This window comes from Leptonychotes weddellii, chromosome 1 (genome assembly GCF_054177405.1).
Source record: "Leptonychotes weddellii isolate Sample4059 chromosome 1, ASM5417740v2, whole genome shotgun sequence".
Taxonomy (NCBI): domain Eukaryota; kingdom Metazoa; phylum Chordata; class Mammalia; order Carnivora; family Phocidae; genus Leptonychotes; species Leptonychotes weddellii.
Genome location: NC_138369.1, coordinates 75700889 through 75714901, shown reverse-complemented (window position 1 = coordinate 75714901; position 14013 = coordinate 75700889). Strand labels below are relative to the sequence as shown.

Here is a 14013-nt window from a genome sequence, read left to right as displayed (position 1 = left end):
CTCAAAAAATAAATAAAATCTTTTAAAAAAATAAAAAATAAATAAAAGATCCTCTTTCTTCAGTTAAAGAAACGTGCTTACATTACTCATGTATTGAAAGGTCTGCAACCATATCCCCAATGATACTTGTTTCTGTGCTTGACTCAGTTAGGGCCAGTACTGCGGAATGCCTTTTGCACTCAGCTCCCTCCTTACAAAATACTAGGAGAAGTCTCCATTTCATTTCATTCCCACACTAATCTTTATTATTTTGTAATAACTGTGTAATTGTAATGACCACTTGTAGCAGCTCTCATCCCTCTGGAATACAGACCACAGCCTCTAGGGGACACACGAATTCTGGAATATACATCCCTTATTCTGTAAGATCAAATAGAGCTCCTTGAAACATAGTCATAGTTCGTGGGAAAAAAAAAAAGTGACAATTTGAAATCAGTATTTCATAATGTGGAAGACCATACAAGCGATCAGATTCTGGCACACTTTAACTGTAAGCACTGTCAGGTAAATGGAATCACAACCGCAGTACAAAACAATAGCTAAGATTAGCCTAGTATTTTCCTACTCTCACATCTCAGTTTAAAATAAAACAAAATTAGAATTCCAGGCATCTTGAAAGAATAATTAGCAACCTAAGGAAATTAGGTTATAGGACCATGCCTCAAACATTAGTCCCTGAGGTGCAGGGTATTTTAACTGGAGATCATGCATTAAACGAAGACTGAGTACCTTTGATGAACCAGTTTCCTCAGTTTGAATGTGAAATTGGAAAACAAACATAGTTCAGTTGAGAAACCACTGGACTGAGTTTCAGAGAAGCACATTGTTATTTGGCCTTGAAGATTAGGCTAACAAGGGCTACTGTTCTCACCTACTGCCTTGCACAGCTCTGGGGAGGGACTGCCATTCTCATAGGGTCCTCATAAAATTACATAGAGAGTTCCTCAGTAAAATTATAGATTTGGTCTTTATATAATCTCTTGAGTTGTGCAGTCCACAGCCTGCACAGCTATACATGGTTGTTCTGAAGTCACCTAGTATTCTAGGCTCTTGTATGTTATAGCACAGGAATTTTGAATGAGATAGGAGAGAGAAGTTACATCAAGAAATAATTATGTTTGTGAAAAAGACATTCTCTACTTCATATGTATATCTCAAGGAAGTAAATTTTGGCTATTTTCAATTGTCCTAGGACTTCACAGTGTTGTCTTCTCAGTAGATACTCTGTCAGTTCCTGTTAAACAAACAACATGTGAAAACTATCTATGCTTAATATAATGGAAGGTTCATTAGCATAACTATCACTAAATGTTTGAGATACTAATTTCTCTACATACTTACAAGGCAACTGCAGAGCTACCCTGCAGATCTGTAAGCTGTGAAGTGGTTTAAAACTTTTATAATTTCAATTTACTACCACCTGGGGCAAAGGGGCTTTGCTGAAGCTCCTTAATTTCTTGGCAAGACTTAAGTGAATTCTAGGAAACCCTGTGCGGACAGCTTAGCACTAATAGATTTTTAAAGACAAATGCATTTAAGCTCAATGGGCTTTTTAAAAACAAAGCAACTACTTACATGGCATTAATTATCTGAGCAGCCTCCTTCTGACAATTCAAATTCTTGTCTTCCAGAGTGATTTCCGAGTATCTACACATCAGGTGCTGAAAAAAAGAACAACCCTGACGCACTTTAAATACTCCTCTTCAGGGATGAAAGGGCAGCCGACTACCAGGGGCCTTTTCTGATGTGCAGTGTTATTGACCATGCCTGGGAGCTTGAAAACAAAACCCACTGGTAACCACTTTTCCTTCGATAAAGGGTTACAAAAAATTGCACGGTAGCTTATGCAGCAAGGTCGTGGGGGGGGTCAGGCTCCTGCCTGCTTCTCCAATTTCATCTGGCACTCACTGCCTGTTCTCTCACTCCCTGCTACCCACCACAGGCAGGCCTCCCCTCAGCTCCAAGAACAAACAAGCTCTTCCCAGTCTCTGCCAGTACTGGACAGTGTCCCCACTCCCAGGGCCAGGACTAGACTGGGACAAGTGAGGCACTCGCCTCAGGTGCAAAACTGAAGGGGCACCAAAAGACTCAGTAACCAAGATAAGTCATATTTTAAAGCAATATTATAAAAAAAATCAAAATTAAAACCAAAAAGCCATGGAAAATATAATATGAAATGTTTGAATCTTGCCATTTGCAATAACGTGGATGGATCTAGAAGGTATAATGCTAGGTGAAATAAGTCAGTCAGAGGAAGACAAATACCATGTGATCTCACTCATATGTGGAATTTAAGAAACAAAACAAATGGACAAATGAAAAAAGAGACAAACAAAAAATAGACTCTTTAGAGAACAAATTGTTGGTTGCCAGGCAGGTGAGGGGATGGGTGAAATAGGGGAAGGGAATTAAGACTACACTTACGATGAGCACTGAGTCATGTATAGAATTGGTGAATCACCTTAGTGTACACCTGAAACTAACATAACTGTTAACTGTATTTTAATTATACTGGAATTAAAAAAAAAGAAAAGAAATAAAAGATTAAATAAAGACAGGATCCAACCCTGAACCTGCACCATTTTACCTCACTTCCATCACGCTAATCCTAGCCCTGCTGGATGCTGTCTGTGAACTTTTGATATTTTGTTACAGTGGATTTTTAGCATTAATTTGGATTTTTTTAAACATTGCAAAAAATGTTATTTATCCTGATTACTGAGTTTTTGGTGTCCTCTCTAATTTTGTCCCAGGGCAAATGCCTCACTTGCCTCACCCTTTTCCCAGCAGATCTCCTTGGATTCCTTTTAACTTTTTTTTGGTCTGCTCATAGCCCCCTCAGTGTGTTTTTGTTTGTTTGTTTGTTTGTTTGTTTATTTGACAGAGAGACACAGCAAGAGAGGGAACACAAGCAGGGGGAGTGGGAGAGGGAGAAGCAGGCTTCCCGCTGAGCAGGGAGCCCGATGCGGGGCTCGATCCCAGGACCCTGGGATCATGACCTGAGCCGAAGGCAGACGCTTAACGACTGAGCCACCCAGGTGCCCCTCAGTGTGGTTTTGATCCCAACAGTTAACACCTGTGCCTCTTTTTCAGCGGCCTGCCCTTGGGCTAGTGGAGCTGGCTATGCATAGGGAAAGCTACACACAGGGAGAACTCAAAGTACCAGGGAACTTCTGGCCTCCTCCCCTCCTGTCCTGCTTATTACCCTACTTCTTTAGGGGCTCCTCCAGAGCACACATTCTTGCCTAAGAACCCTCCCCTCTACGTCTCCATCTAGAAACATAACCTGATCTGGGGCTTTGTCTCAGCTAATTCCCTGTGGTTCCAACCCTCTCTCAGGCTCTTTACATGTCTGGCTGCTTCTCACCATCTCACTGGTAGAGAACAGTCACCTACTCTTTCTTTGACCACAAAGGCCATTATTCCCTTCCCCTATTTTACAGCATCCTGTGTGCTTTCTTCCTAGTGCTCCTGATAATGTATAATTACTCTTTCTCGGGTACTGGGTCCTCTTACTAGCAGTCAAGTTGCAAAAGGACGGGAGCCAAGGCTGTTCCTTTCCTTTCAGCACCTCCAGCATCAGCACTGTGCTCAGCACTCAACTGATGCAGACACATCAAGTCAGCATCCATGTTTCCTGCCAACTTAGAACTGGACATGGATGAAAAAGTGTGCCCATCTTCGAAGGTGAATGACTGCTTTGTGGGTCCACTTAAAACTAGTCATAAAACTCAAGGAAATTTGCCTGAGGTATTTGTAAAAGCCTAAGTTAAAAAAACAAAACAAAACAAAAAATCCTCTAAGAAGGTACCGTTTGCTTTTTTCTTACCACCAGAGGTAGATTCTCTGCATCAAAATTTCTAATCTACAGGAAAACAAACTCACCTAATCAATAAAAAGTATGATTAAGATATATAAGAAAGGAGTGGCATAATAAAGGCTCAGCAAAACCCCCAGATTTTAGCATTATTAGTGGTACATTCTTGTCCTAGCAGGGATATATTTACAAAGTATTGAGGTAAGATTTGTAAGCCAAGAGCTCTAAGGGCGGATATTGAGTTAAGGTAGAATATTACAACCCTAACTTCTCATATCTGGGGCTTCAGGAAATTGGAGTTAACACATCTTCTTTTGCAAAGAGATTGTTCAACTAATAATTTCCTTCAGCTTTAAAAAAAAAATCTTCTTTCTCTCTTTTCTGACCGATTCTTAATGCATCTTATTCCCACAGCCTATCTTCAAGTCCTCGAATGTATATAAATGCTAATATATGTTTCCCAGTATCCCTTTCATTTGAAATACCTGTAGTTGTTCATCAATGTAAGGGATTTTTAAAATTTCCATTGCAGAAGGTCTCAGTGAAGGACTCTTGTTCAACATGCTGTAATGTTTAAGAAGAAAATTATTTTTCAAATGAACTAAGATATAAGTACAATTTAAAATTGCTTCTGTGACAATATATTTCTTTCCATACCGTTCCATGATGGCATTCAGTTCTCTTGGATATCTCTTGGGGAGAGAAGGCGTGTCACCTTCAACAATTTTTAAAACAATGGACAAGAAATTGGAGCCAGTGAATGCATGATTCATGCAGCACATCTCATATAAAATGCATGCCAGAGACCTAATCAAAGAATCAAAAGACAAAATCAAAGAATTTAAATAAGGAACAAATGTCCTATTTTAAATTTGATCACCATACAAAACTTCAGATGTGTCATGGCATTGCTTGTGAGACACTAACATACCCTTTGATTGTTTGTTTAAAAGCTTCAGTTCTGTACTTTCGTTTCCATTTAAAAATATGTTTAATAAATAAAGAGGGAAAAATGAAAAAAAAAACCTACAAAAATTTAAGTCTGAATGACCACTTTTTGTCAGAGGAGAAACAAAACAACAGGAATATGTCTGCACACAGGAGGGCAAATAAACATTTGATCAATGTAGTGAGGAACCTCTATGAAGGAAAAATAAAATACAGCTAAATATCTTTCTAAGGCAGTTTTGTTAATACTATATATGCAAACTAAAATTTTAATTTATCAGCCTAACCTTCCCTCAAATGTGTATCCAAGCATTTTGAAAAGGAAACTGGCATTCTGTATTAGTTTTCTGAATAGAATCCATTTGCAAGTAGGGTGGAAAAGCAGCTACTTGTAGCTCACATTAAAATGTATAATTCTCCCTTTGAGCATATGAAACAGAATATTAAAATTCTAGATCAGTCCAACACTGATTTGGATTAACCATGCAAATCAGTAACCTCTAAACCAGCAGAATAATCTTTTAAATAACTCAGCATCATTAAGAAAAGTAAGGGGGAAATTCCTGCCTGAACTTAGTATACTAAGAAAGAACTGTACTTCCCCTAAATTAATGGATTATTTTTAATATTATGAGGATTTTGAATTGTGTAACCAGCCAGGTCTCCCTTTTCATGTTAGTTGCTTGAAAAATCAAAAATAAACTTACAACCAATCTTGTGTAAGTTCTGTTTTATGTAACTTTTAACACCATCCTACTTTCTTATAAAAGGCAGTGCATGTATAAATAAATATATACATGAATACTATCATTTTAACCATTTTGTGGGTATCATAAAAATGTGCACTGGTAAGAGAATTCTGGATATACACTGAATACAAAGAGATGTTTTTGTTTCAGTAAATAACAATGACACTAAAAAATTCCAACTAATTGGTACTTCACATATTGCAAAGCACTTCCATACATAACTCAGCAGAACATCATAATTTCCAGTGACATACAGCTACTATATTTTTCCCATTTTATACATGAGGAAACTGGCTCAAAGAAGTTAAATGGCTTGATCAAGTTCACAAGGTATTTTTCCTTCCAAATTCTGGACTATTTTCATTACAGAATGCTAGAAAGAAAGGGATGTTAGGAGAAATCCCATGAGTGACTAAAACACCAAGATCAATGTAAATATTATAAATTATGAAAATTATTTGAAGCTCAATAAATTTTGTACCCATCTGTAAGACTATTAATATGATGACTATTAATATGATGATGTAGCACTTCTTTAGATTTCTATACCAGAAAAAGTTTCCTTCAATAAATGTGAAATAAAGACATTTTTAGACAAGCAAAAATTGAGAGAATTCATTGCCAGCAGGACAGCACTAAAAACAACCCTAAGACAGAATTCTTCTACTTGAAGAAAAATTAAGGCAGAAACAAGGAATGCAGGGAGGAATAAAAAACACTATAAAGAGTAATTCTGTAACTATGTATAAGCCAATATTAACTCTATAAAATGATACTAACAATATATTGTGGAATTTAAAATTATGTAGAATATAATTTTATGGCAAAAATAATGTGAAAGACATAAGAGGGTAAATGGAGTTAAAGTACTTAAGGTCCTAGCATTACTGGGAAAGTGGTAAAAGTAATAACTTTCCTTAAACTAAGTTTCAGGGGTGCCTGGGTGGCTCAGTCATTAAGCATCTGCCTACAGCTCAGGTCATGGTCCCAGGGTCCTGGGATCGAGTCCCACATCAGGCTCCCTGCTCGGCAGGAAGCCTGCTTCTCCCTCTCCCACTCCCCCTGCTTGTGTTCCTGCTCTCGCTATCTCTCTCTCTGTCAAATAAATAAATAAAATCTTAAAAAAAAAAAAACTAAGTTTCATTATACTAAGGCAACAATGTATGTTATAATTGCTACAGTTTTCACCAAAAGAATAGTAAAACAACATATATTGACAAGTTCATAACTAGTAAGTTACTAGAGGGAAAAGAATCAAATAAAAATTTAAAATAAAAGCAAGAAAGGAGAGAAAAAGAAACAACAAATGGTATATATAGAAGACAAATCATAAGATGACAAATAAAAGTACAAATATAGAGTAATTATATTAAATGTAAATGGACAATATTTCAATTAAAAGACTATCAGATTGGGTCAAAAATTATATCCTGCTCATAAAACAAACCTTAAATATAAGAACACAGAGCAGTTTAAAGAAAGAGGTATACCATGCAAATATTTACCAAAATATTGCTGGTGTAGCTATACTAGCATCAGACAAAATAGACTTAAAGGCAAGAACCACTACTAAGAGTAAGGTGGTAGGCTGATAAAGAAATTAAACCATGAGGAATATATAACAATTCTAAAATCCAATAACTGTGGGTGTGTTTGTGTGTGTGTGTGTATAAAGCAATAATTGACAAAATTAAAAGAAAAATAGACAAATTCACAGTCATAATGAAAAACTTTAACATACCTCTTTCAATAGCTGATAGAACAAGCAGACCAAAACTTCAACAAGGATAGAGAAAATCTAAACACAATTACCAAAATTGACATAACTGACATACTAACACAAATGCATCCAACAATGATGGAATTCAGATTCTTTTCAAGGGCACACGGACCATTTTCCAAATTGACTATACTTAGGATCAAGGAAGCCTCAACAGACTTCAAGGATTGAAAACTTCAGAGCATATTTTCTAACCACAGTGAAATTAAGCTAGACTTATTAATTAATAACAGGGGAAAAAAACCTACAAAATCACCACCCACTTGAAAATTCAAGAATATACATCTAAATAATTCATAGGTGAAATAAAGTCCAACAAAAATTAGAAAAATTTAAAACTGAATATTAATAAAAGTACAAAATATCAATACTTTGAATGTAGCTAAAAATAAATGATTATAGCAAAATTGAAGTATTAGATGTATATATTAATAAAGAAAAAAGCTTAACATCTATGATCTAAGTCAGCTTGGGAAGATAGAGAAAGAATAGCAAATCAAGCCAAATAAAGTTTAAGGAAAGAAATTTTTGAAAAGTAGAAATTAATGAAATAGACAAAGACACACAATAAAAATAAAATGTTAATAGATTTAATAGAACTCTAGCGAGACTGATCAAGAATACAAGAAGAAAAAGCCACACAAACAATAACAAAAATGGAAAAGTATACAACGCTATGGACTCCACAGCTGTTAGAAAGTACTAAGATGACATGTTTTTCCCCAGTAAATTTGAAAAATGGGATGAAATGAACAGTCTTTAAAAAAATATAACTTACCAAACTGATACCAAGAAAAAATACAAAATCGGAATAGTCCTTCATCTATTATAAATAATAATAAAAATAATTAATTTTAAAAAACTTTTAAAATAATAAAATAAAAACATTAAATAATTAAAGCAATATTTAAACAATAATTAAAAAAAAAACTTTTTTAAAGCTCCCCACAAAAAACCCTCCAGGGTCAGATAGTTTTACTGGAAAATTCTTTCCAACATTTTAGGAATAAAGAACACTAATCTTATTTAATCTCTTCATTTTAACAAGTCAGCATAACTGTGATATAAAGTATAACAAGAATAATACAGAAAAAGAAAATTATAGGCAATTTTTTATGAACATAGATTCAAAAATTCCAAATACACACATGTATGCATATTATAAATAGAATATGATGCTATATTAAAAAGATAATATATAAAAACCAAGTGGATTTATTAAAATCAATCAATGGCATATATCTCATTATAGATGAAGAGAAAAATTATACTTGGATGCAAAAAAAGGCAGTGGGTAAAATTCAAAACCCATTTGTGTTTTTAAAGATATTTATTTATTTATTTATTTATTTGTCAGGGAGAGAGAGAGAGAGCACAAGCAGGGGAAGGGCAGGGGGAGAAGGAGAAGTAGGTTCCTCTCTGAGCAAGGAGCCCGATGTGGGACTCAATTCCAGGACTCTAGGATCATGACCTGAGCTGAAGGCAGACACTTAACAGACTGAGCCACCCAGGCATCCCCCCTTTGTGTTTTTAAAAGGAATAAAACTCTTAGTACACTGGGAATAGAAGGGAACTTCTTCAATCATTTTTTAGAGCTATAAAATATATAGTAAATATTATTCTTATTGGTGACATATTGAAAGTTTATGCTTTTATTTTGAGATTGAGAATAAGATAAGTATGTCTACTATCACCATTTATATTCAATACTGTAATGAAGGTGCTATTCAGAATAAGGGCAGAAAAAATTTTAAAAATATAAATATATTTATACATATAAAGAATATATGTAAAGATTTGAAAAAATATATTAAACTGTCATTAAGCATTTCGACATGGTTATGTACATAAAAGGTCATTTCAATAAGCCTGTGACAAACATTTTTTTTTTTAAAGATTTTATTTATTTACTTGGCAGAGAGAGAGCACAAGTAGGCAGAGTGGTAGACAGAGGGAGAAGGAGAAGCAGGCTCCCTGCTGAGCAGGGAGTCCGATGTGGGGCTCGATCCCAGGACCCTGGGATCATGACCTGAGCCGAAGGCAGACGCTTAACGACTGAGCCACCCAGGCGCCCCCTGTGACAAACATTTAAAAAATGAAATGCAAAATGTCGCTTACACTAACATCATACAATGTCAAATACATAGGAGTAAATCCAATGAAAGATGTGCAAGGCCCTACATTGCAAACCACAATACATCACTAAGAGAAATTAAAGACCACCTAAAAAAAGGGGGTGGGGGTGGAGAGGGAGACATCCACATACATGGATTGAAAGAGTCAACATAATGAAGATGACAATTTTTCCCTGAATGATCTATAGACTCAATGCAATATCAGTCAAAATCCTAGCAGACTTTCTATGGGAATTAACAAGCTAATTCTAAAAGTTATGTAGAAATGCAAAGGGACAAAGACAGCCACGGTAGTTAAAGAGGAACAAATTTGGAGATCTTGTATTACCAAATAGCAAGATTCATTATAAAGTTGAATTACTCATGAAAATGTGATATCAGCAAAGAAGAAAAAATAGACCAATGGAACAAAACACAGAGCTCAAAAGCAGATCCACACATATTCAATAATTTGATTAATGCAAAGACAAACTGTACTATGGTAGAAGAAAAAAAATGATCTTTTTAACAAAATTGTGCTGGGCCAATTGAATACCCATATGGAAAATAATGTATGTGGACTCCTATCTCACACCATATACATGCACAAAAATCACCCATTTTTTCAACTATGAAAAATAACATAAAGCTTTTAAAAGAAAACAGGAGAATATCTTCCTGATCTTGGGGTAGGCAAAGATTTCCTAAACAAAATGTAAAGAGCACTAACAATAAAGTTATGGACTGATAAAATGAATTCCATTAAAATTATGAACTTTTATTGAAGACACCCTGCTATGTAACCCAATGTACATGCTATACTTTGAACACTGAAAAAAGGAATGAAACTCACAGGTCCAAGGAGTAGAAGGCTTATCAATCCCTCTGTACCCACACACTCTCTTCTGAGGATTTAATTCAGCTCCTGTGGGCTCAGAGTCTTCTTCAGGGATTGGGTTAAAAGCAGAACAAAGCCAGACAATCTCTCCTGGCTCTGACAGGTTGGAAGGGTTGGATGAGAGCAACAATTCCCGACACAGGACATTTTGAGCTGTCTTGGGAGCAGACTATTATATTATCTCCACCAGTAATAAAATGATAACAATAATAATGATAATAAGGAAAATACTAGCTGAAATTTTAATGATGTTTACTATAAGCTAGGCCCTTTTCTATATTCCTTACATATATTAACTCATTTAATCATTCTATTCTCATAACAATCTTAATGAAGCAGACCATTCTTCAGATGAGTAAACCATTAGGATTAGGCCAATTGTTAAAGGTTCCATATTGAGTAGTTGGGGGATCTGAGATTGCAACACAGGTTGTCTAGTTCTAGAGACATACACTCTATGCCATCCTGTCTCTCAATGCTGTATCAATCAGAGCATTTCTGATCATTAAGGACTCTTTTGAATTGGAAATCATGGCTAACCCTGATAGAAGACCTTCAGGCAGGAGCTGACTTCCCAGGCTTACTTTGGGTCCTACCCAGAACCATAAGCCACCTTCAAGGAACCCTGGGGCCCGAGACAAGCCATGCAGAGCATCAGACCATGGCAAATGTAAGGCACACAAACAGTGAGACCCTCTGTGGCAAGGAAAGGAAGGCTGGCAAGTTTGGCCGTTTTCCTGTTGCTTGGCATGGAAAGGGGGTTAGTTGTCTATTAAGTACAATGAGTTGATCATGAAGTCAAATCCTGCTTTTATGGAGACATAATTCTACCGAAGCCACATGTGATGGATGTATTAAGGTTATAAAAAGATGTGAAATTATCTGGCTAAAGGACTATAGAACAATTAGATGTAGAGTCTAACTCAGTAATCAATCAATTTTGAGACAAGACTATTCTCTTTTTTGGAAATCCTCTCAGCTACACTGAAGGCATGCTGCTTTCCATTTACCTGTCTCGTTTTGGTCTAGTAAGATTTACTTGCACTTGAGCACATGGAAAAGACTTCACTTATCAGCCAGTGATTTGTAGAAAGGGACCTGCTCTGGTCCCTGTGCACCTGCCTGGAATGGGTGTAATCTGATTAGAGACACCACCTAGCACTTTGGGTAAAAGATTTTTTATTATCCTGTTACAAGTTAAAAAACTATCTATTATATACAGTTTTATTCTAGTAACTATATATCTGTGTACCCATGGTTTTAATTTTTTCCAATTTCCAACCAAACATTTCTATATGGGAGCAATTACATAACCTTGAACTCATCAATTCCATCCTTTTTGAAGACTTTTCTCTTACTTGACTCCCAGATTTTAAATCTAGTGATGTGAAAGTGGGGAGGTGGTTGGGGGGAAAGAAGGGGACAAGTTGGCAAAACAAACAAACAAACAAACAAAAAACCAAGGGAGAGGTGCATTTTACTTAGAAGTCTATGATTTGCATTCCTTTCTTTTTTCCAAAATACAGCCAACTGTGAAGAAGTAAGCAAATAAATCCCTAAGGGAGGGAATTTAGCAGTGAAAGGGAAGGCTGGGATCAGGTTTGTGTGAAGCAAATTACACCTGAACTCCATAAACTTGCCATCTGTCCAAGCTGACCAGAACTACCCAAAGGATTTAAAAGCACAGGTTGATAATGAATTGAAAATGTATCTCAGACTTTGTCTTGTCTCAAGGTAACTAAATTTACCCTTTGAAATCTGCCAGACTCTGCCAAGAGAAGCCTAATGCACAGCAGTGCACGACTCCAGTGGGCTGGGGCAGCTTTACTGATCTTCTAGATAATATTTTTATTTTACATAATTGAGGATCATCCTGATATCCATCTAGAAAAGAGTACACATAACTTAAGCAATTGAATAAATAGTAATAGAAATTTAATAAAAGAATAGCGGGTTTTGCTTTAGTGTGTGGTAACCTAAAAATAAGTCTATACTGAGGTGGAGTTGAATATCAATATAAACTTTATCTAAATATAATGAAAGACACTGGACGGCTTGAACTAACACTTCAGAAGCAATATTATATAGCAACCATTTTATAAGGGCCTATCATGTCCCAGAACCTCTAACGGTCCTCCCTAACCTTTAATATGCATACAAACCACGCAGGGATTTTGTTAAAATTTTTATTCTGAATTTTTGGGGAAAAGTGGCAGCTACATCAGAAGCATAGTTCCTGGATCTTCCTTAAATTCCCATGTAAAACAGAGCAGCTCTATAGCAAAACCAAAAACCATGGCCAACATTTTCAACAAAGTTAGGTAGCAAGGTGTCCCTGCACACCTCAAAGTACAAGGAAGTGAAGACAAGAAAACAAACCACAGTTGCCATATGGCCTGCACAGTATCAGCATCTGTGTGAGAAGAAGCAGAGGGAATCAACGGAGTGACTGAAGGACCACAAAACAGAATAACTTCAAAATAGTCAAAAAGTACTTACTGAAAAGCATGGTGGGCCCATCCAGGAACAGCAGCTGAAACTATTAGAGGATCTGCTCAATCCAAAAGCTGCTTGAATGCAAGAAAATCTCAGGATAAGGCCTAAAGGGTCTGGAGCAGAAAAGCTCAGGACTGTGCAGTAAAATTTTCTACAATGTCAGAAATGTATAACCAATACCCACATGAGGCTACAGAGCACTTGAAATGTGGCTAATGTGTCTGAGGAACTGAATTTTCAAAAGAGTATTTAAAAGCAAAGGTGAATGCATTCTTTCCACCAAATCAGGCCAATATACTATCATGTCTCAGGGAAGACCCGTAAAATTTTAGAAACAAAGTTTGGGTAAATTTTGTCCCGTTCATAGCAGTCTTTCTAATTACTTTCTTCCACTATTGAGCACAATGTTTGAAAGAAGATCACTGGCTCTCCCTCCACTGTGGTGGTCCCATGCCCTCCACACCATAAGAATTTGGCCAATGGGAGAAGTGAAGATGGGAGCAACACCAATGAGAGGAAAACAGGGAGATCAGTGTGGCTGAGGAGAAAATAAAAGGGAAAGGATTGTGTTTTTGTTTTTGTTTTTTTCTTGAATCTTTAGCTACTCTTGGAGTATATGGAATCACAGATTCCATATAAACTTTAAAGTTTGGGAAATGAACATGGACATTGTTCAAAGTTGGAAGGAGATGGTGGGTTGGCAATAGAAATAATGATCAAAGTATCCTTCCACTGCCAATGGTTATTCACTCAGCCACTCCATAAAGGCTGGTTGTGGCAACAACCTGCACTGCTTCACACTTTGATTGAATGGCTGTGCTCCAACTGCTTTAATCATCTCTGATAGTTTCCATAGGTTCTTTTAAGATGGGCAAAGCATCAGAAGCAGGGGAATGTATGAAATTAATAGAAGGCCTGCCTATCTCCCTTCTTTAGTCTCCACCAACCTCTCCCTATTCCAGTCTGTTGTCTTTCCACTGTTTAACGAGGAAATAAATAAATAAAAATCTCTAATTCCAACAGCAAGGCCTTGGAGAGAACAGTTCCAAAATGGCATCACAAGGAGCTCAGCAGACATGCTCCCTAGCAAAACAACTATAACTGGTGAAAATTACCAAACACCCCCAACAATTTAAAGTCACTAAAAATTGTCTTAAGGGCATAAAGTAAATGAAGAAACATTTATTCAAGAAAATCTACTAAATCTCAGT

The 14013-nt window shown here is 36.3% G+C and overlaps 1 protein-coding gene across 1 annotated transcript in view; it reads right to left on the bottom strand.

Moving 5' to 3' along the window:
- Window positions 1–14013, bottom strand: part of NEK11 (NIMA related kinase 11) — a 188005-nt gene that overhangs the window by 94895 nt on the left and 79097 nt on the right. Inside the window, exons 7-9 of the mRNA XM_081802014.1 lie at window positions 4475–4624; window positions 4303–4381; window positions 1576–1661 (exon numbers count right to left, since the gene is read on the bottom strand). Coding sequence (XP_081658140.1) covers window positions 1576–1661; window positions 4303–4381; window positions 4475–4624 — 315 coding nt within the window. The remainder of the gene's footprint in view (window positions 1–1575; window positions 1662–4302; window positions 4382–4474; window positions 4625–14013) is intronic.